At 40.3% G+C, this 23,552-nt stretch overlaps 1 protein-coding gene across 2 annotated transcripts in view; it reads right to left on the bottom strand.

The window, feature by feature from the left end:
* Window positions 1-5,734: 5,734 nt before the first annotated feature.
* Window positions 5,735-23,552, bottom strand: part of LOC140508353 (uncharacterized) — a 93,124-nt gene continuing 75,306 nt past the window's right edge. The window contains exons 5-6 of one of the 2 annotated variants that reach the window (XM_072616200.1): window positions 15,219-15,314; window positions 5,735-9,360 (exon numbers count right to left, since the gene is read on the bottom strand). In XM_072616200.1, coding sequence (XP_072472301.1) covers window positions 7,442-9,360; window positions 15,219-15,314 — 2,015 coding nt within the window. In that variant the 3' untranslated portion in view covers window positions 5,735-7,441. The remainder of the gene's footprint in view (window positions 9,361-15,218; window positions 15,315-23,552) is intronic. The other variant, XM_072616201.1, reaches the window with a different exon arrangement.

Here is a 23,552-nt window from a genome sequence, read left to right as displayed (position 1 = left end):
TCTCTTCCTTGAGCCTTTGGAAAAAACCTCCTTAAGCCTCCTTCCTCTACCCCCCCCCCAAAAAAGCACTGAGGAAGATTTTGATCACCTGAATCTCTTTGGTTTGAATGCTGAGGGCCTTCAAGTGTTTTTTTGGAAAGTCAGTCTACTTTGTACCAACAGGGGAAGCCCCAGGAGATTCTCTGTCACTTGGGGAAGGATTTTGAAGAAGCCAAGAAACGTTTTTATCAGGAAGTAAGGGCCTAATTGCTGTCCTGTTAGAAGGAAACCAAGATGATCTAGTCAGCCCTTTAACCAGGCAATTAATCTACCCTCAACACCAAGAACCCACTCCTTTCAGGCAACTGTCCAGGCAGGCAGATACCACGGTCACCTTCAAAGATAAACTTTGGACACACTCAAGACACATTATAAACCAACGGACACTAAATGGTAATTCAAATATTTTGAAATGAACAATAAGCTCTCTGAGGGAGGCAAAAAAAAGACAGAAATAAAACTGGATGGAAGTAATTAGTCTGCCAAATAGTGAGAGGGATTTATAACATATCTTAATGGAGAGAAACCTGCAGGACTGAAAGGCCACCAAAACTATTAAAGATACAGGGAATTTTCAGAGGAAGAAATTAAAGCAATTTATACTCATGTGAAAAAATGCTCTAAATCACTATTGATTAGAGAGATGCAAATCAAAATAACTTTGAGGTACCATATCACATCTATCAGATTGGCTAACATGACAAAACAGGAAGACGGTAAATGTTGGAGAAGATGTGGGAGAGTTGGAACATTCATTCATTGGTGGTGGAGCTGTGAGCTGATCCAACCATTCTGTAGAGTGATAGTGTAGCCTTTGATCCAGCAGTATTGCTTCTAGGATTGTATCTCAAAGAAATCATAAAAATGGGAAAGGGTCCCACATGTACAAAAATATTTATAGCAGCTCTCTTTGTGGTGGCCTAGAACTGGAAATCAAGGGGATGCTCATCAATTGGGGAATGACTGACCAAGTTGTGGTATTTGAATGTAATGGAATACTGTTGTGCTGTAAGAAATGAATAGAAAGACTTCAGAGAGCCCTGGAAGGACTTAAATGAACTGATGCCGAGTGAAAGGAGCAGAACCAGATCACTGTACACAGTAACAACCACAGTGTGCAAGGCATTTTTCTGGTAGACTTAGCCCTTCACAGCAATGCAAGGACCTAAAACATTCCCAAAGGACTTCTGAGGCAAAATGCCATCCACATCCAGAGAAAGAACTATGGAACTGGAAAACAGAATGAACCAGTATATTTTCTCTTGTGTTACGTTTTTTGTTTGGGTTTTTCTCATGGTTTCCCCATTTATTTTAATTCTTCAATGCAACATGACAGTGTGAAAATATATTTAATAAGAATGTATGTGTAGAACCCATATAAGATTGTATGCCGTCTTGGGGAGGGAAGGGGAGAAAATCTCAGACTTATGGAAGTGATTGTAGAAAACTGAAAAATAAAATTTAAAAAACTACTAAAGATATCACTGGAAGGAGCCAAGACCTAATCATAAATCATCAACTAATCCTTTCATTTAGACAGACTAAAGGATCTGGAGATCAGGAAGGAGTATTTCCATAAGATGGCTGTTATCTTAAGATCTGGTTAATGGCCAAGTAGAGGTGGAGCTTCTGGCATGGGGGCTGAGGAAAAACTGCGGAAAAGTAGGATTTCATGAGGACAGGTTAACTGACTCACCTTTGTCCCTTTAGAGACTTTTTATTGCCTGGAATTGGAGCATTGTGGGAGAATATTGCATACTGCATTAGTTGAGAATTTTGATGTCTGGAAATGCTGGAGAAAGAGCAAAGGACTAGCATGGACAGAATATCAAGGCACATACTTAACCTCAGCACGCTTCATTTTCCTTATCTGTAAAATGAGAATGCTTCCCAGCAGCAAGAGATATAAAGAGAAAATCCATTTAAAATAACTGCAGCCAGTATAAAATACTTGGTAGTCTACCTGTCAAGACAAACCAGAACCTATATGAACACAATTACAAAACACTTTTCACACAAATAGTCAGATCCAAACAATTGGAAAAATATCAGTTGCTCATGGGTAATAGGCTGAAATAATATAACAAAAATGATAATTCTACCTAATTTACTTATTATTCAGTGCCACACCAATAAAACTATCAAAAAAAAAATTTTAGAGAGCTAGAAAAAGAAAACAAAGAAAATTCATCTGGAAGAACAAAAGGTCAAGAATATCAAGAGAATTTATTTTTAAATATGCAAAGGAAGGTGGCCTAGCTATACTAGATTTAAACTATTTCATAAAGTGGCAATCATCAAAATGATTCGGTACTGGCTAACAGAGTGGTGGATCAGTGTAATAGATTAGACACACAAGACACAGTCGTAAATGAATATAGTAATATACTATTTGATAAAACCAAAGACCCATCTTCTGGAATAAGAACTCATTATTTGACAAAAACTATTGGGAAAACTGAAAAAGTATATGGCAGATACTATGTGGACACCAACATCTCACACTGTGTACCAAGATAAGGTCAAAATGGATACATAATTTAGACATGAAGGGTATACCATAAGCAAATTAGGAAGCAAAGAATACCTTACCTGTCAGATCTATGGAGAAAGGAAGAATTTATGACCAAACAAGATAGCATTATGAAATGCAAAATAGATACTTTTGATTATATTAAACAAAAAAGTTCTGCACAAACAAAACCAATGAAACTAAGATTAGAAGGAAAGCAGGAAGATGGAAAAAAAATTTTCCAGCAAGCATATTTAATCAAATCCTCAATTATATAGCGAATTGATTCAAACTTATGAATCATTCTCCAATTGATAAATCATCAAAGGATATGAACAGGTGAACAGGTAGTTTTCAGATGAAGACATCAAGGCTATCTAAGGTCATATGAAAAAATGCTCTAAATCACTACTGATTAGAGAAATACAAATTAAAACAACTCTGAGGTACCACCTCAAATCTATTGGATTGGTTAATATGACAGAAAAAGGAAAAGATAAAATGTTGGAGATGTGGGAAATTTGAGACACTAAAACACTGCTGGTGTAGTTGTAAACTGATCCAACCATTCTGGAGAGCAATTTGGGCAATTCTGGAGAGCAATCAAAACTGTGTATACCCTTTGATCTAGCAATACCATTACTAGGTCTATATCTCAAAGAGATCATAAAAAAGGGAAAACAAAAATATTTATAACAGCTCTTTTTGTGGTGGCAAAGAACTAGAAATTGAGGGGATTCCCATCAATTGGGGAATGGCTAAATAAGTTGTGGTATATGAAAGTAATGGAATACTATTGTGCTATAAAAAATGATAAGCAGGAGAGTTTCAGAAAAACCTTGACTTAACATTAACTGATGCTGAATGAAGTGAGAAGAACCAGAAGAACATTGTACACAGTATCAGCAATAATGTGTGATGATCGACTTCGAAAACAATTTCAAAAAACTCATGATGGTAAATGCTATCCACGTCCAGACAAAGAACTGACGAAGTCTAAATGCAGATTGAAGCATACATACTATTTTCACTTTTTTTATGGTTTTTTTTCCCTTTCGTTCTGTTTCTTCTTTCACAATATGATTAATGAGGAAATGTCTTACATGATTGCACATAAATAACCCATACCAAATTGCTTGCCATGTTGGGAAAGGGGAGGAGAAAAATTTGGAACTCAAAATCTTATGAAAATAAATGTTGAAAATTATAACGTAATTGGAAAAAATAAAATCTTACATATATGTATATGTGTGTGTATACATACACACGTACGTGTGTGTACTTAAATGAGGATGGTAAGAGCACCTGGTTAGCACCACTAGGGTTGTTATGAGGATAAAATGAGATCACTATTATCATTAACACTACTACTACTACTACTACCATCACTATTACTACTATCACTGCTATTACTACTACTACTACTATTACTATTATCACTACTACTACTTCTACTCCTACTCCTCCTACTACTACTACCTTAAAGACATAACCAGAATAAGAGCCTAGCCTTCAAGAAATTGAAAAAAAAATGCCCAGATCTTTTTAGAATGTAAAATGAAAGTAGAAATGGAAAGAATCCACAGATTACCACCAAAAAGAAACCCCCAAATGAAAACTCACAGGACAATCTTACCCAAATACTATAAGCATTTAGAAATAATTTAAACATTAAGGAACCACAGTTCACACACGATTTAGCAGCCATCACTACAAAGGAGTAGAGAACTTGAAACATTCTAGATGACAAAGCATACTGGCTTACAACTAAGAATAACTTGCCCACCAAAAATGGGAGACATGCCCCTTTAATGAATTAGAGGGCTTCCAACTGTTGCTGATGAAAAGACCAGGGCAGCAGAGAAACTCTGAAATTCAAAGAGTCAAGAGAAACATAAAAATGAAATAAAAATAAAAAATCTAGATAAATTGGTTCCTTTTTATATGGGAAGAGGAGAGATGTGTCCCTTCTGAAACATCATCAGGGATGATAGGAATATTTAGAAGGTCTGGGAGTGGATCTGTTGAGGCTTGATGATCCTAAAAGAATGAAAAGGGAAGAGGGATAGTGGACAGGGGAGGAGGGAGGAAGGGTTAGAGGAAGTTATCTCACAAAAGTAAGACAGATGTATAGACCTATACAACAGAGGAGGATCAGGTGGGGGAAACAGATGACATTTGAATGTCACTCTCGTGTAAACTGACCAAAGGAGGAAAGAAAGATTTGGGCACATAAATACCTCTCATTAACACAGAAAGACAAAGAAAAGGTAGAAAGCAAAAAGAAAGTAGATTCAGGAAGGAATCAATCACAATAAATTAAATTGTATTAAAAACATATTTCTTTTCAGAGATGAAGAATTAGAAACTAAGGGGATTCTCATTAGTTAAAGAATGGCTAGGTATATGAATTTGATGGATTATAACTGTTTTAAGAAAAGATCAAGGGGATAATCACACTGAAACTTGAAGTACAGTAAGTAGAACCAGCAGAATTTACATAACAAAAATATTGTTTAAAAAAAAGTAGAAAAAAATACTCTGACTTAAGAACTCTAAAACAATAGTAAACTATAAGTCCAGAGGATAGGTGATGAAATATGCTATCCACCATCTGATAAGAGATGATGAACTCAAAGTGCAGAACAAGATATTTGTGGGACATGGACAATGCAGGAATATTGTCCTTGATTATACATGTTTGTAATGGCAGTTTTGTTTTCCTTTTTTAATTTGAGGTAGGAGGGGGAGAGGGAAGGGAAATTTTCACTTATAAAAAAATTTAAAAGAGAAGGAAATACACTCAGGTAGCTTTCACAACTGTGTCTTGATCTGAGATATCTTAAGAAATAAGATAATTCTAACTACATAAATAAATGAAGATCAAATTACAAGAGAATTTGAAGCATGCTGAATGTATCTAATATTACACGAAAAAATGACCAAGAAAAGTCATTTATATCCAAGATATAGAGAGAACTGACACCTATGTCTACCCAGATTCAGCACCAATTGATGAGCGTTGAAAGGACAGGAAGTTTTCCAAAGTCCTGACACATGAATGTCAACAAAATGGTGCATGAAAACATACTCCAAAGCATTAATAATGAGTAAGACATTAAGAGAGTTTTGCCATTTCTTGGCATGCCTTCAAAATTGGTGAAAATGACAAAGGAAGCCATCAATATTCAACCTTTTTAATCTTGAAATTCATAAACATGAAATAAAATGAACATTTTATATACACCCTCCAACAGAAAAAGAGGACTGCCCACAAAACAATTTCTAATATAGATATCTTGCTTGATTTGCCAATTGAGTAATTTAAAAATTCAACATGATACTTTCAAAGCTATCTTCTTTCCTTCTGGCCTTCCTTCTGTTCTATTTTGTATTATTAAAATCCACATCTATTTTCTGCCAACCTACCTTCCAGTGTTTCCAACATTTTGTAGTGGTTGGTAAGTACTAACCCCATAGTAGAGGTCTTTGATTAAACACAGGGTTACTACACTCATCTTCTTTTGTATATTATTACACACCTGATCAGTTTCTCAAGTTTGTTATTTTTAAGTAAGAAAAAATTGTTTATATGACTATTGCTCAGTTGGGTATTTTTCAGATTTGTTCCTTCCTAGATTATAGGAAGAGGCTGTGGGAAAGAGACATAGGAATGTACTTTTGATAAGAACACACATTTGGAGTTGAAAGGAACCATCAAAACCACTGAATCCAACCACCTCATTTTAGAGATGAGCAAAGTGAGGCATGGAGAAGTTGTTCCTTGCTCAGACAAATAGAGCTAAGGAGCATCTGATTCTAAAGCTAGTGCCCTATGCATTACAATTACTGCTTTCCTGTGCTCTGTTCTGAATGTCAATTTGCATTAAAGGAAAAGTGACTAAACTGTCCATGTTTTAGCCTACTGACTTTACTATGAAACTTATGACCCAAGCATTACTAATTGTTGAAAAGTGGGCATTTCCATAGAAATTTGTCTTGCAAAGCATTTACTAGCATCTCATTTAATCCTTAGGAGGCAGGTGCTCTTGTCATCCTTCTTCAGGGTGGAATAGGTTGGGTGACTTGCCCAGATTCACAGAGATAGTGAGTCTCAGAGAATGATTTTGAAATCTGGACTAGTGGCTCCAGGCAAAGTACTCTGTCAACTGTGCCACCTAGCTGCTTAAAGAAAGCAATACAGAAATAAATTCCAACAGTCACCAAAATATTTATATGAGGTTTTTTTGTGCCATCAAAGTGAGTACTCACATAGTGAGTACCAATTAATTGGGAAATGGCTGAAAAAAATCAAAGTATATGAATGCCATGAACTATTAGGAATTAGTGACAAACATCAGGATTTCAGAGAAAAATTCACTATATTCATAGGACTTTATTCACAGTATGGAATTTGGGGTATTTAATGAGGTCTCTTAATTTGGGAAGTCTGATGAATTCTGTGCTGCAGCAAGAAACCTCATATTAATTAGATATATAAGTTTTATCTCTAACATGATTTTTTCAAAGTACAATCAAGTATGAACTCTAGGTGAAGAAAACCCTTTCCATAATCACTGCTTTTATACACCTTCATTCCAGTATGTATATTATTGTTGCATTCTGTTGCATATTGATCTCTGTCTGCTAGAGAAAAGCCTATCCCTTTTGACAACTTTCATAAGTCACCTCTCCGTACCTCTGATGTAAAGTAAGAAATGATTTCTGGTCTGAGTCCATACAGAGCTACTCAGAATGATTTTTCTAATGTTGAACAAGCTCTGTATTTTATTTCAACGCCTATCCTCATTCATTACAGTTGATAAGATTTCTAATTTGGGAAATACAGGATGACTGTTGCCTGAAGGCTTTACAACATTGATTATATTCCTAAAGTTTCTCTTCAGCGTGGATTCTCTGATGAGCTGAAAGACCAGAGCGGTATCTGAAAGATTTTCCACATCGTATACATTTATAAGGTTTCTCTCCTGTGTGGATTCTCTGATGGGCAGCAAGATTCGAGTTACATTGGAAAGCCTTTCCACACTGACTGCATTCATAAGGTTTCTCTCCTGTGTGGATTCTCTGGTGTATAGTAAGACTAGAACTGCTTTGGAAAGCTTTTCCACAATGACTACATTCATAAGGTTTCTCCCCTGTATGGATTCTCTGATGGGCAGCAAGATGAGAGCTGTATTTAAAAGATTTTCCACACTGATTACATTCATAAGGTTTCTCCCCAGTGTGAATTCTCTGATGGATAATAAGCTTGGAACTCTTTTTGAAGGCCTTACCACACTGATTACATTCATAAGGTTTTGCTATAGTGTGGATTCTCTGATGTGCAGCAAGACTGGAGCTGCATCTGAAAGCCTTTCCACATTGATTACATTTATAAGGTCTCTCTCCAGTGTGAACTCTAAGGTGTTTAGCAAGACTGGAGCTGCACTGGAAAGCCTTTCCACATTGACTACATTTATAAGGTTTCTCTCCAGTGTGCATTCTCTGATGTGTAGCAAGACCAGAGCGGAATCTGAAAGCCTTTCCACATTGATTGCATTCATAAGGTTTCTCTCCACTATGGATTCTCTGATGTGTACCAAGATGGGAACTCTGTGTGAAAGCCTTTCCACATTGATTACATTCATAAGGTTTCTCTCCAGTGTGGATTCTCTGATGGGAAACAAGACGGGAGTTGTTTTGGAAAGCTTTTCCACACAGGTTACATTCAAAAGGTTTCTCTCCAGTATGGATTCTCTGATGGGAAGCAAGACCAGAGCGGAATCTGAAAGTCTTTCTACATTGAGTACATTCATAAGGTTTCTCTCCAGTGTGGATTCTCTGATGAGCACCAAGATGAGAACTCTGTGTGAATGCCTTTCCACACTGATTACATTCATATGGTTTCTCTCCAGTGTGGATTCTCTGATGGGAAGAAAGACGGGAACTGCTTTGGAAAGCTTTTCCACAATGAACACATTTATAGGGTCTCTCTCCACTGTGAATTCTCTGATGGCCAACAAGGAGTGATCTGTAGCAAAAGGCCTTCCCACATTGATTACATTCATAAGGTTTCTCTCCAGTATGAACTCTCTGATGGCCAATAAGGAGAGATCTGTAGCAGAAGCCCTTCCCACATACATTACATTTATAAGGCTTCACTTCAGTATGACTCTTCTGATGTCTAACAAGATCTGGGTTCCAATAAAAGCTCTTCCCACACTGATTACAAGCGAATGTTTTCATTCTGTTATGAAATGTAGGGTGGTAAGAAAGAGATGAGAAAGTTGCTGCACCTTCATTATATTCACAAGGTTTCTTTCGAATATGTATTTTCTGATGGCTACTGATCTTAGAGTTCTGGTTAAAAGTCTTTCTTCCTTCATTACTTATATGAAGCCTTTTGCCCATATAGCTTTTCTGATGTCTAATGAGGTCTGAACTCAAGGTGACGGCCTTTTTCCATTGACTACTTTGATATATTTGCATTTCAGGAAGATTCTCATGGGACTGAATAAGCTCTACCTGTTCAGTAAAGCATTCTCTATATATACTGTATTGAAAACAGTCATTTCTTGGGGTTGTTGCCTTAGAGTGATTTAGGGCTGAATATGGTGTCAAGGTCTTTCCAACTTCATCAAATTCACTGTGATTCTTAGGGTTTTTATCTACCTTGATATCAGAGTCACAGATTTCTATAAAATTTAAGTCATAAGGACCAACACTCATGAATCTCTGCTGGCAAGATTCTTCCACAGAAATGCTCAGGTTTTCAGGAGTCTCATTCATTTCAAAGCTGGTCACTGAATCTGAAGGAAAAAACAGACATATATATATACACACATACACAAATATAATTATATGCTCTTTCCTCAAGATAGCAGAAAGGAAACTGATTTTTCTTCTTTTTCCTTGATCAAGAAAGAAGAATTTTAAAATTTGTACTAACGGAAAAAATCATTTGAAAACATCATTAGCTCTCAAGTGCAATATGGTTTAACTCAAAAATAGTTTCACATACAATAACAGTGGATCTTCACAAGAGACCTACCATTCAGGCAGGATAGGATTCCCATTATATTTTGCAACTCAGGCCATGAACTAAGGATGGCTGAGTGACAGGTCCAAAATTATTTAAACAAAGGATCAAGGAGGAAAGTCCTTACCTTCCTTGCAGCCATCACCAGGTCCTCCAGAAAGTCTCTGATGTTATTATGAATTGCACATCCCAACTTAATATCACAGGCCGTGAGCTGGGAATGGCTGAGTGATATGACTCAAATCCTTTTAGTCAAGACTAGAATTCAAATCCTGTGTCTAGGGGTGCTCCTTCCACGGCACTAGGTGACCTTTCTCCATTGTACTTTCAATACTTTCTTCAAAATTTTTTTTTTCATTTTACTTTTTATTTTATCAATCTCAGGTAATCTTTCTGCTTTTCAGTACTGATCAGTTTTGATGCACTATCAGTCATTCTTTATAAATTTTATATGCTAAGCTGAAAAACAGGTCTACACTTTTTAGCAGTTATATCCAACTTTTCTTACAATCTATTAAGACCAATAAATATTTTAGATTTGCTGTACATATGCCAAATGTTCACCTTATTTCATTATCTATTAAATGATTAGGCATAATAATTAACCTGGCAAACCCTTTCAATCTAATTTTTCGTTTCCATGTCTCTGGGACCACAACATGAGTGCCAACTATTCCTTCTATTCTCCTGAGGTATAATAAATTCTGTGTTAGCCCATCACTTCTTTAGAATAGCTACTATCCGTATATATTTCTTAAAAATTTATCTTCAAATTCCAAAATGTCATGATCAGGTATACAATGATTTTGGTGTTCATACAGTGATGATATCAAACTCTTGTCTACTTCTGACTAAGGGCAACAAATTCTTTCCATTTCTCAACCTGACATCAAATACTTTCCCAACTATCAAAAAGATCTAACATACAACTGCAAATCACTCTTAACGAATGACTACTCTCACACCCTTCATTTGCTTTCTGTAAACTGCACTGCAGTATTCCCCTCATTCCAAGATTACCTTGTAATTTTATCTCATCAGCACTATAATTACCGCATCAAGATGTTACCAATGTGTGTGTTCTTCCAGTGTTTATGGTAGGATCTTAGAAAAACATGATCACTAAGAATTCACATTACAAACCATCTTGAAACCACCATGGACCATCACAGACATTCTACAAAAACAGACTTTGGATTGCCATTCCTTGCAATGTTAAGGCTACTTTCTGATTTGAACTTATTTTCTGTTTATGTTATTATTCTTCTACCTAAACAATTTTCAAGGCAATTGGTTGGCAACAGGTCAGTCATTCCAGAGTTTCTGAGAGAGTGTAGTCACTGTGCCAACAGCAGAAAGAAGAAAGTTAAGACTGAAGAGGTCTTTCCTTACAAAGCTTGTTTTATCCACTTAATACATTGCTTGTAATCAGCCAATAGAAAAAGGCACCTTCTCCTACTGTTTTCTATCTCATCCATGCACAAGGGAGCATTTTCACTATATTCTGGTTATCAATCAAATGCCAACTGGTAGCATACTGGATAGAGTTAGACTTAGCAGTCAGGAAGACTTGCATTCAGGTTCTACCTCAGACACTTGCAAGCACTGTTACCTTAAGCAAGTCACAACCTCTGCCTACCTCTGTTTCCTCAATTGTAAAATGGAGATAATAACATTACCTACCTTTAAGCACTATTGTGAGAAACAAATGAGAAAAGCTCAATTAAAGCACTTTGCCCAAGAAATGGCACATAGGCAAAAATACTGGCATGGTTTGCCATTTCCTTCTCCAGCTGACAGAAACTGAGGTAAACCAGGTTAAGTGACTTACCTAGTGTCACACAGCTGGCAGGTTTCTGAGGCCAGATTTGAATTCAGGAAGATGAGTCTTCTAACTCCATGTCTAGCATTCTATCCACTGAGCCACTCAGCTACCCCAAGATCTTTGCAACCACCAAAAGTAGGTATAATTCTGTGTTGTGAAAATGTGTCATTTTACTCTTTCTGTTATCCCTTTAGTTCGCTGGTAAAGTGGTAATCACTGAGTCAAAAGATATATAGTGGAATGAGTTTAGGGCCATGGTTTCAAAAGGTAATACAAAATGCCACCCTTCCCATTTTAATGTTTTGTGAAGTTGTGTCAAGGGTCTTTCTTAAACACAACATGTTATTGGTTTCTACTTTCTAAGGCATTCTGCAACTCTGCTGTTTTTATAGGTGAATTCATCCCATTCACATTTTATTACGAGAAGTAATTATATTTTCTCCTTGATATTCTGTGATATTTCCACTATGTCTCTGCTTGCATCCTTAGAAATAAAAATCGGGTGGGGGAAGGGAATGGGATCAACTCTAGTCATTGATCATTGAAATGGCCTGATGCCCACTCTTCACATCACCCTGTCTTCCATCCATTCCAGTTCCACATGATGCTATCTTCAAAGTTTCTTATCCTTTTATCTCCCGTATCTGAAGCTTTCTCTTTGGTACAAAGATATTTTCCAACAGGAGACAGCCAGGAGACATAATGGACAGAGTACCATGCCTGGAGTCAGAAACACCTGAATGCATTTCCACCTGCGGGACACTGGGCAAGCCCTGGTGTTGGCCCCTATTTGCCTCAGTCTTCTTATCTGTAAAGGAAGCATAATAAAAGCACCTACCTCCCAGGCTGGTTGTAAGGATCAAATAAGGTATTTGTAAATCCCTTGGCACTTAGTAGGCACTTAGTATATAAAGGGGAGCTATTATTGTTATTATTGTGTTTTTTACTATTTCCTCACCGATCCAACCCTCCCTAAACTACTGTTCTCCATTTGTTCTGTATTTACTGATTTCCTTCTCAACCTTAATTTACTTTCATAACAAAACACACTCTTTTTTCTGGTTTAACTAAGAGTGAGTTTCATGATCTGCTGTTTCTTCTCAAACCATTTCCATGTTTGTACACTAAATGGTGAGCCCCTGGACAGGAGGAACTATCTTTTGCCTTTCTTTCTATCACCAGGGTTAATACAGTCCCCAGAATATAGTAGGTACTTTATCAATGTTATTAACTTCCAGGGCCCAGATTCCAAACACTGCCTCATTTCCTGCTTTCTGATTTCTTTCCTAGTCTTCCAATGCAGGTTCTGACCTTAGACCTGTTTCTGTCTCTTTCTTATACCTTGTACCTCTTCACCTACACACAATTACCTTTGGCCACATCTAACCTGGATAGGATCTGATGAGACCAAACACTGGAGATCTTAAAGGCTTCCAGGTTTCCAGTGGGCCTGGTTCTCTAGGATGCATGGCAATCTCTACCTCCCAACTCCCTAGCCTCAGGGTGGTTACCTACAAGAATTGGGTCATTTATTTTCTGAGAACAGAGACAAAGACTGGTAGAGGGAAGGGACCTTGAATTGAAGACTTTTGCAAGCCTTAATATTTTATTACTACATCGAAATAAGCCAGTGACCTTCATCCCTACCCACATAGTGCTAAAAGAAAACAAAAAAATCATAAAACTGGACTGCATGGGTCAACTACAAATTTAGGCTACAAAATCTCAGGCCCTCACCGTGCCAAGGGAATCTATTGATATTCCCTTACCTGACTCCTTAGCCCAGTAACTACAGAAAGTTTGCCAGATCTTTTCATTCCTCCCAAACTCTTTCATTTGGTTTACTTCCCCCACCTACCCACTCAGCTAAACCCCTGACCTCCTATTTTGCTGAAAAAATTAAGACACTTACCAAGAGTTCTCTCACATCCTCCTCATCTCACATAAATCAGATGCCATCTTTTCCTCCATTGCCCTGGTCTCACATGAAGAGTTGGCCTTTCTGGTTGCCATGGCAAACACCTTTACATGCATTAATGATACCAGTCTATTCCAGCTTCCCTTAGCTTATTACCTCATGATCTCTATTTTTTCTCTAATTTTTCTCTCTCCTTGTTTACTGGGTCCTTCCCTACTGCCATAAATAAAACCATGTCTGTTGATCCTCACAAAGGCCTCATTCAGCCCTTTTATCTTCACTAGATATTGGCTTTTATTTTTCATTCAAGGCTAAATGCTTAGAGAGGGTCATCTACAAAGTGTTTCCAACTCATTTCCTCCTACTTTCTTCAAAACTCTCTGCACTCCAGTTTCTAACTTCATTGATCAAGTGAAACTGCTCTCTGTAAAGTTACCAATAATGTCCTAATTTCTTCATCCAATTGTCCTTTTCCCTCAATTCTCATCGTTCTTGGGCTCTCTGCAGCTTTTGACACAATCACCCCCTTTTTCTTGATACTCTCTTCTCTCTTTTGGTGACAACACTTTCTTCTAGTTCTCCTCTTACAATGTCCAAAAATAAACTCATTCTCTTTTCCCCAACCTTGCCATCTTCTTACTTTCCCATTACTATCCACAGCACCAGCTTCCCCATTGTCCAGGTTCACAGCCCAGAAGTTACCTACTCCTCATCATCTCTCACACATTCACAGCTCTCTCCCCCATATTCAACCCCAGGAAGAGTACTGTTAAGTCTACCCTTGTAAGAATCTCCTCTCCCAATACTGCCACTTTCTTGGTTCTGTCCCCAGTCTCCTCACTCATGAGGCATTACAAGTCTTCTGGTTGGCCTCACTGTGTCAAGTTTCTTCCTCATCCACTCAATGCTCCAATCAGCAGTCAAATTCATCTTCCCCAAAACTCCCTTGGCTCCCTGTCCCCAGAATCAAATACAGAATCCTGTCCTTGGCTGTTAAAGCCCTCCATCATCTACCCCTCTCCTACATCCCCAGTCTGCTTTCACCTTACTCCCCTTTCACATGTGCAAGAGACATGTTCCTTGACTCAGATTCAATCTATCTAGCCCTCTTGTGGAATACAAGCGTTCCAACTGCTTAGGTTCCTTAAGAGTCAACCTAAGGTAGCGAATCTTTAATAAACTTTGTTTTCTTTGGCTTTAAAAAAAAAAAAAAAAGAGACATGTTCCTTGACCAGGACACTCCATCTCCCAACTCCATGTTTTCTCTGGCTGCCCCTCATACTTGTTCTGGCTTCCCTGAAGTCCCACGTAAAACCTCTCATTCTACAGGAAATCTTCTCCAGTCCTCCTTAGCCTTAGAGCCTTCCCTCTCTCAATTAGCTCCAGTTTATCTTGGATGGAGTGAGTCTGTATGTAGTCGTTTGCATGTTGTCTTCCTCATGAGTCTAGAAAATCCTTGAGAGCAGGGCTTGTTCCCTGCCCTTCTTTGTATCCCTGATGCTCAGCACAGGGTCTGACACAAGGGAGGCACTCAATCAATGCTTGGCTTGAAGAAAAGCTAGGAAAGTGTTCATAGTGGACAGCCTCAGGCCCTTTTTGGATGATTTCAGGAGGGTTCTAGGCCCCAAAGCTCTAAACAACTTCTTAGAGAATCACAGGAAGGGAACTGAGGCCATGGAGTCCAAACACCTCATTTTTACAGATAGAAAAATTGAAGCTCAGAGGTTCAGTGACTTGACCAGAATCTTAAAAGTTCTTAAAAGTGTTTAAAAGTATCTAAAAAGTGATTCAGGTCTTTCCATCCCCAAGGCTAGTATTCCCTTTACTACAATACATAAATGTCTCCTGATAAAAGACCTCATACATCTCCTTTCATCTCACTCACCTGGACAAAAGTTCCTTGAGCCTTTTGACTCCAGAATCCATGGTACTTCCCTTTTCTGGAAATAGGAGATCAGATCTTCTCTGGCAAATGGAAATTCTAGGCATGGGGAATACGGAAAGGATGAGGATGGAAAGAAATTTATAATTTGGTCCTCTTTAAGGTGACGTGCAAGCAAGGGCTACAGCATGGTTCCCAGGATTCTTCAGTGACAGTTTATTTAGCGGTAAGATCTTTGGAGAGGGGATTATGGGATCATGCAGCCAAATGGGAATCAGAAAATTCTGTTGTTGTTCACCTCTTTCATGGAAGGATGGGCACACTCCAGAGTTTTCATTATTTACACATTAGAAGCACTGGGTAGTGGAGTGGTAAGAGCCCTGGGACTGGAGTCAGAAAGGCTTGATTCCAAAGCCTGCCCTGAACACTTAGTAGCTGTGTGCTCCTGGGCAAATTACTTCACCTATGTGTGCCTCAGTTTCTTCAGCTATAAAATAGGGGTGATAGTACCGAACTAGATGTTGCAAGGATCAAATGAGAAAATATTTATAAATTATTTGGCATAGTGCCTGACATATAGTAGGTATACATAAATGCTTATTCTCTTCCTTTCCTACCATCTGGCCTGGAATTTGAGGGAAGGATAAGGATGAACTTGCTACATAAGGCAGGATTAAGAGCAACGAGCTACTAATTTATACTTGTTCACAAGAAGATCTTTCTATATCCCAAAGAGGAAGGGAGGGCTTGCCTTGGCAGGCAAAGAGTTCCTTTCACTGCCTATCTTCAAGGAAAAGTTGTATGAGTGCTTTTCAAAGATTTTGTGGAAAAAATTAAGGCCCTGTGAGTTGAACAAGAGAGCTTCTGAGAGTAATTACAAGACCAAGAATCTTTAACGCTGGTTTGAGTTTTGATATGAAGCTCTGTAAATAGGAAAGAGACAATTTCAGGAGCAACAAAGGAAAGTCCCAGCTTCCCATCACGTAATTTAAAGACCTTTCACAGGAAAACCAGGGAGCAGGAAGATCCTGTGGAGAGAACAGTATTTTTGTCTTTTGAATAACTGATAAATGTTCAAACCCTGCACACTAGGGAGAGAATGAAGACATTCCTTTGATAGAAGATTCAGTGTTACCAAAGGACATGGTCCTTACCCAGGGACAGCAGGTTCTGGACATTCTCCAGCATGACCTCCTTGAACAGCTCTTTCTGAGAATGGTCCAAGAGGCCCCACTCCTCCTGGGTGAAATCCACAGCCACATCCTTAAATGTCACCAACTCCTAAACCATCAAATGTCACAAGATTTAGAGCTGAAAGAGACTTTAGAATTCATCTAGTCGAATTCTCATCAACTTAGAGGAAACTGAAGCATAGAAGGGATTTGCCCAAAACTCCCATCACCTTTATAAATGTCAGAGCCAACACTTGAAACTAGGCATTAAGAGCCCAGTGGAATATTGAGAAAATCATTTTATATATGAAGTGAAAATCATGTTGGAATAATAAAGGTTGAAGAAATAGCTTACTATGAAATACTCCTCCCTATGGATTTGGGGAGAAGGTATGTGCTCTATCACTGAGATATGCAAGTCCATAGAAGAGAAAGAAAAGGTGGTGTGAAAGCCCTCCTCATCAAAAGTGTCATAAGTGAAATGTTAAGAAATTCTATGAAGAGTGTGTAAGAAGTACGGTATATTCTGGAGAGAAACACTTATCTGTGATCATTGAACAGAGAACCAAAAAAAGCAATTATCCAACTAAATCCCTAAAAAGCTGAAACAGTCTCATTTAGGTGAAAGATGAAAAGGATTCTAAAGACATATGGCTCACAATCTGAGCTGAACTGAGTGGTATGGGACTGTTTCTAGTTAAGTGAAGAAGAGTCATCTATTATTTTACTGAGGGCTCAAACTGACACATAGTATGATGTATCATTATGATTGTTTTCACTTGTTAATGGCACTTATTCCTTAATCTTCATATTTAGTTATACAGAAATAAGCAACTATAACAGGACAGGATATTTATGAGGAATAAATTATCTAAATAGACCTCTAGAGCACTGAGGATCAGGAGTCAAGAGAAAGAGTTAATAGGCAAATTGTTGGCCACAAGAGGGTGACTACATCTGTAAATCCCTGGGTACTTGGGAGGGGTCATCCATTTTTCCAACCTGCTACATGCAAAACACGCGTCTGGCCATTGCACTTGGCATTCAATGCTCTTCCATTTCATTTTCTTCCATTTCTAGCAGAATATGATTCACTTTTTCAGAGGTCCAATTATTTTGGAGTGCCTCAAACTTATAACCTAGCTGTCATCCTTGACTCCTATCTCTCAACCTCCCCTCCCATACCCTTATCTAATAATTCTGTTGTTCAATTCCACTTTTATTGTTCTCTATATCATATGTATAAAATTCTCTTTTCACTTTTTATCATGTGATTTCTTTAAAATATCTGATTTATGTTGTTAGCTGTTCAGTTGTTTCCATTGCATCACTCTTTGTGACAACACCTGGAGTTTTCGTCGCAAAGATACTGGAATGGTTTGCCATTTCCTTCTCCAGCTCATTTTACACAGGAGGAACTGAGGCTAAGTGCTTTGCCTAGGGTCACAGATAGGAAGTGAGAACAGATTTAAACTGAGATCTTCCTGATACCAGAGTGGGTCCTCTAACCACTGTGACACTTAGCTGCCCCAGTAAACATTCAAGCATGGTAGGCCATGCGCCATATTTAACCTTTCACTTCCTTTATTATTGTTGCTGAATTTCTGATCAGGGAATTTATTGCATTTTCCCCCCACTTTTTGAGATTCCCAAGAAGTTACAAAACTTCTCTTTAAGGTCTCATGAGTCCCAAGTCCTCACTGCACAGTATCTATTCTTAGTGTGGACAACCGCGATAGGTTGCCACTTTTATTGACTCACAATAAATCCCTAATTGCATCTCTAACTTACTTCCACAACAAGTTCTTCTAACGCTCTTTCCTTCTCCATCTTCCCACATGCCACGAACTCCAAACCTCCATTTAAGCGAAGAGCTCAGCTCACACATCTCCTCATTTCTCACCCGGCTTTATGACCCTGGAACTTCTCTCATTTACTTCTCCACTGGGCCCCAAGAAGCTTATTATTAAGATAACCTCTTCATCCTGGAACATCTCTTCAGCCTTGGTACTCTACCTCATCTCTGCCCTTTAATTCTCTGATAAGATCACTATTTTGACTTCTGACCAACTTCTCCACCATGACCCAGGGTCTGATGCTTTCTCTCTCCCCTCTGCTCATCCCCACCCCAGCCCCAGCTTCCTGTGCTATCTCCCTCATTTACACTATAAGCTCCTGGAGGGCAGGAATTGTCTTTTTCTGTATTTGAATTCCCAGTGTTAGGAAACTGCCCAGCATATAGTAGGTGCTTAAATGCTTGACCAATGACTACCCACTCTCAGCCAAGTGTCATGCTTCTTATTTTGCCTTAAAAATTGAGGCCCTTCAAACTGAACTACCTCTCCTCCCAACTTCCTTTCAGACATCTTGAAAGGACATCAAATAGATAACTTAAACTGAATATATACAAAAGGGAACTCATTGTTTTTCCCCCAAAAGCCTTCCTCATTCATCTTCCCCATTTACCATAAAGGGTAACACCATCCTCCCGGTCCCTCAAACTCATAACTGGGGTGGCATTCTTTACTCCTGTCTCTCATCCCCCTTATCCAATCTGTTGCCAGTACTGTCTATTTTACTAATACATCCCTTCTCTGCTGAAAAAGCAACCAGCTTGGTGCAGGACCTTACCACTTCACCCTTGGACAACAGCCTACTGATGGATCAGTCTGCTTCAAGATACTCTGATGGCCACACTTAGTAACAGAGTGAAGTGCCCAAATTGCTGAGCCTACAGTGTGACTCTAGTAACTCCAATAAAGGTACTCCAGTCACTCCAATAAACTCCAATGGCTCCCTATCACCTCAAGCATCAGATACAAAACTTTCCTCAATTCAACAGTCATCATAACCTAGATATCCCCTGCTTTTTCAGTCTTCTTATACCTTACTTTCCACCACTGGGTCTCTTTGATCCAGTGACACTGGCCTTCTCTAATCCCCATCTCTAGGCTCCAGACATCTTCTCTGGATTCCCAACTTGACTGGAATTCTCTCCCTCCTCATTTCTGCCTCCCACCCTTCAAGTCACAACTAAAATCCCACTTTCTACAGTCAGTCTTCCCTAACCCCTCTTAATTTCCCTCTTCAGTTAATTATTTCCTATTAATACTAAACATTCATTACTGTGTATAGATACGTTTACATGTTGTGAATCCCATTAGAATACAAGCTCCTAGACAGAAGGGAGTTTTTTTCCTCATCTCTGGGGCCTAGCACAGTGAGCAGTGACTGATTTTTCCCCAAAAAAATTTTTTTTGAGATACTGTTCTGTTATCACCATTCTTACAGAGAAAGCAACTGAAGTAGAAACTAATAGTTAACTTATTAAATGTAAACCTTCCCTTTCAAAGATGTTGTTTGCATACGAATCTTTCTGAAAATCCTTTTGGCCCTTCTAGGTATTCTGAAAAATACTTAATCTACTCCTTCAAAGGAGGGGGCTAAATCTATCCCTACTTAGAGGAATCTGGTGACTTAGAGGATAGAAACCTGGACCTGGAATCAGGAAGATGGGAGTTCAAAAATGGCCTCAGACATTTACTAACTGTGTGATTCTAGGCAAGGCACTTAACCACAGTTTGCCTCAGTTTCCTCAACTGTGAAATAAATAAGAGCTCCTACGTCACAGAGTTATTGGGGTAAGTGTTCATAGTGGATTCTGGGGAAGACTAAACTGACTGCATTTTGTCTCACAGTAATTCTAGGTATTAAAGCCTGATGCCCCTTAAGACAGGAACTAAATGTTTCCAACAGAACCTCTCCCAGCTCCATATTACAAAAAGAAAACTCAAAGGACTGGAAGAATTCCAGGAACTCACCTTCTCTTTATCCTTTTATCCTTTATCTCTTTTATCACCCAATAAGGCAGGGCGCAGCAGCTTAACAAATGCTAATCAACCAACGGAATGGAAAGGAAGATATTGTTTTCTTGAATCAGCAGCAAAATAGGTATGCTAAAAGCATCTCTTTCCTTTCCCTTCTTTTAAAAAAAAGTCCCTTCTTCAACCCTTTTCTTGTTCCCAGACCCTATCCGATGTTCCCCAAAATTCCACTGTACTCTTTCTGGGTCTGTGAGCTCAGGAAGAATATATATAATATATACATGTACACATATACATGAATAAATACACACATACATGCATACATGATCTCTGAAACTGAAAGACCCAAGTGTCTATCACCAGGAGGTGATGTGGGTCATACCCTTGAGTGGACTAAAAGCACTGCCATCTACTTGTCCAGCTGCTTCTTGTGCTGTCTTACTCTGGCCATTCTGAGCAAGGACCCTGTCGATGATGGCAAAAGGATCAAATGGGACAATATTTCTAAAGCTCCTGGCACATAGCAGGTGCTATGTCACCAGGCCCAACCCCCTTTCCAGTCTCCTTACACCTTGATCCTCTTCTCTCTGACCCTGGGACACTGGCCTCCTGGCTGATCTTTGACCAAGACCCTCGACCCCCTGGATCCTCTGCCTTCCCAATGGCTGTCTCTCATCCTTGGAATGTCCTCCTCTCACTTCAGAGGAGGCTCCTGCCTTCCTTCACTTTTTCTGGTCCCTGAAACTACTAGAGCCTTCCCTCTCAGGGTGCCTCCGATCTATACTCTATAGAACTGGGCTGGACAGTTACTCAAATGTTCTATCCCCCTCAGACTGTGAGCTCCTTAGTAGGAACTGTTTTTCCTCCTTCCTTTACATCCCCAGTAGGCTGACCCAGTGCTTAGCTCCAAGGAACCACGACCCAAGAATTGGGAAAAGAAGGACTCTAAGAGACCTGGGAAGGCTTTTGTGGTCTGGACATGAGCAGAACCAGGAGGACAATTCTTCTCTGCTGACAGCACTGCTAGAGACAACCTGTGTCTACCAGGATAAAGCTTCCTTGGTTCTCTTGAATTCCAGGTTTGCTGATGCTGGTCAGGGCTGTAGGCGGACTGCACTCACCTGGGATGAGGATCTCTGGGTCCCAGGGGCCATTCTCTCTGGCTCCAGGCTTTGGTCCTCTGCAGATAAAGCTGGGGAGGGACAAGACAGGGATGGCAGAGGGAGCAAACTTTGCCTTTGCTTTCTCTTCTGAGGCTGGATGGTGACCTACCTGGAATTAGAGGGTGACCTCTCAGAGGAGTTACCTGGCCCCGCTCTCAGGGGAGACTCCACCACCAGAGGAGGAGGGGAGCCAGATTCAGACTTGGAAATGAACTTGATCAGAACAGGAAGCAGCTCTCTAACTCTTCTTTTCCTCCCGATTTGCCTCCTCCATCCTCCTACCGAAAGCAAGAGGCAGAAGGGGCCTGAGAGGTGGGATGGGGGCAGAGTCTCAGTGACTCCCGACTCAGAGCTTAGCCACTTGTGACCCAAAGGTCTGGTATGTGATGGCGAGCCTTGAGCAGAAGCTGGGCTGGGGAGCAGTGGCAGGAGCCAGATCTGGGAGGGAGGCAAGCTCTCGGGATACCTGACCGACACTCACCCAGACTGGAGGACGAGGCCCGATGGAAAAGACAGCTAGCAGCAGCCGGGAACTGGCAACTTCCCGCTCAGACCTACCTGGGTCCTGAACGTGCGGAGCTGGCTTCCACAAGCCAGAGATGTCTCAGCTCCAAGAGAAGGCGGAGCGATCTTACTTCCAAGGAAAGGAAAGAGAGAGAGAGAGAGAGATCTCTGCTAGGAGGAAGGCAGAGAGATCTCGGCCGCAGATAAGGAAGAGAGACCGAAGATCCCAGGAAAGAGGGCAGAGTACTCTCTGGTCCAAGAATTCCTGCTTCCAGCCAGAAGTCTGGGAGGGTCCCAGGAGCCCCACCCTCAGCAGCCCTTTGCCCCCCCCCAGGATGGGCACTTTCCTCCAATCACACCCAGGCCCAGGACCACAGGATCCGGTCTACCTCTCCTCCTGAAGCCCTGCCCTCCATCACGTGGAATGCTTTGGCCACTGGAATGACCCTTCTTCCCCTCTGCCCTCCCCCCCAGGCTTCCAAACTCCACCCCAGGGCTCATATTCCAGCTGGGCCACAGCTCCTCCTCCCCATCCCTCCCTCCCCCTGCTCCGGGACTCAGACCCTCCTCCTTCTCCGCAGACTCGCCTGGCCTTCTTCCAGCTCTGCCCCTGCTACTCTCATCTTCTTCCTCACGAGGATGTGCTCACCCTCCCTCGCTCCCGTAACTCCCGGCCAATCCCCTCCCCTCGCTCAGGTGGATATCCCTGTTCTCCCTCCAGCCCGGATCAGAGCCTTGCCCTTCCCAACCTAACTTCCAACCTGGAAACATTGGCTAGGCTTGGTCTGTCTCCATCCTTGACTTGCCATCTTGTGTTGAATCCTGTCTCCATTCGGGGTTTTCTAGAGATACTAGAGTGGTTTGCCATTTCTTTCTCCAGATCATCATCCAGATAAGGAAACTGAGGCCAACATGGTTAAGTGACTTGCCATGGGCCATGGCTAGGAAATGTCTAAGGCCAGATTTGAACTCAGATAGGTCTTCTAGACTTCAGGTCTGGCACTCTGTCCATTGAACCACCTAGCTGCCTTGACTTGCCATGCCCTGCCCCCAACACTAAGGGGATCTTTCCCTCTATCCTGTTATTCTTCCTAAGAGAAATTCTCCTATTGGAAGACAACTGGATCCTGTGGGAGAGCTGAAGTAGGAAGCCAGGGCATGTTACACCACCTTACAAATCTTCACATCTTTAAGTGCAGGGGCTTGGCTGTTACCTGATGGAATAATTGAAGTCCATCTCCTGGAGGTCCCATTATTTCCCTCTTTACCCCTCAAAAACCGGGTCCTAATGGGAAGGGGAGAGGTACAGAAAGCAGAAGTATTGGTCCTAGAGCATAAGAAGGATGGCAGGAAGCCAGAATGGAGACCAGAGGACTGGATTTGTAATTGCTGTTGGGAGTGGAATGGAGTTCAAAACCTATGGGACAGGATCCTTAATGATCCTTCTGATATTTTTTTTTAACCAAAGTAAATACTGTCCTCCACCCACCCCACCCCCAGACCTTATCTTGCTGTAGGGAGGGGTGGGCAGGGAGGGACTCAATGGCTGAAAAAGTTAAGGGGGGGGGGCATGGATCTTAGGGCACAGACTAACATAGGTATCATCCAGGTATGGGAGTGGAGTAGGGTATCACCTTGGTTCTTGTTTCCTCAACTGGAGAGTACAGGGAAGGG

Source organism: Notamacropus eugenii, chromosome 5 (assembly GCF_028372415.1).
Source record: "Notamacropus eugenii isolate mMacEug1 chromosome 5, mMacEug1.pri_v2, whole genome shotgun sequence".
Lineage (NCBI taxonomy): Eukaryota > Metazoa > Chordata > Mammalia > Diprotodontia > Macropodidae > Notamacropus > Notamacropus eugenii.
This window is presented reverse-complemented; position numbering and strand designations above follow the sequence as displayed.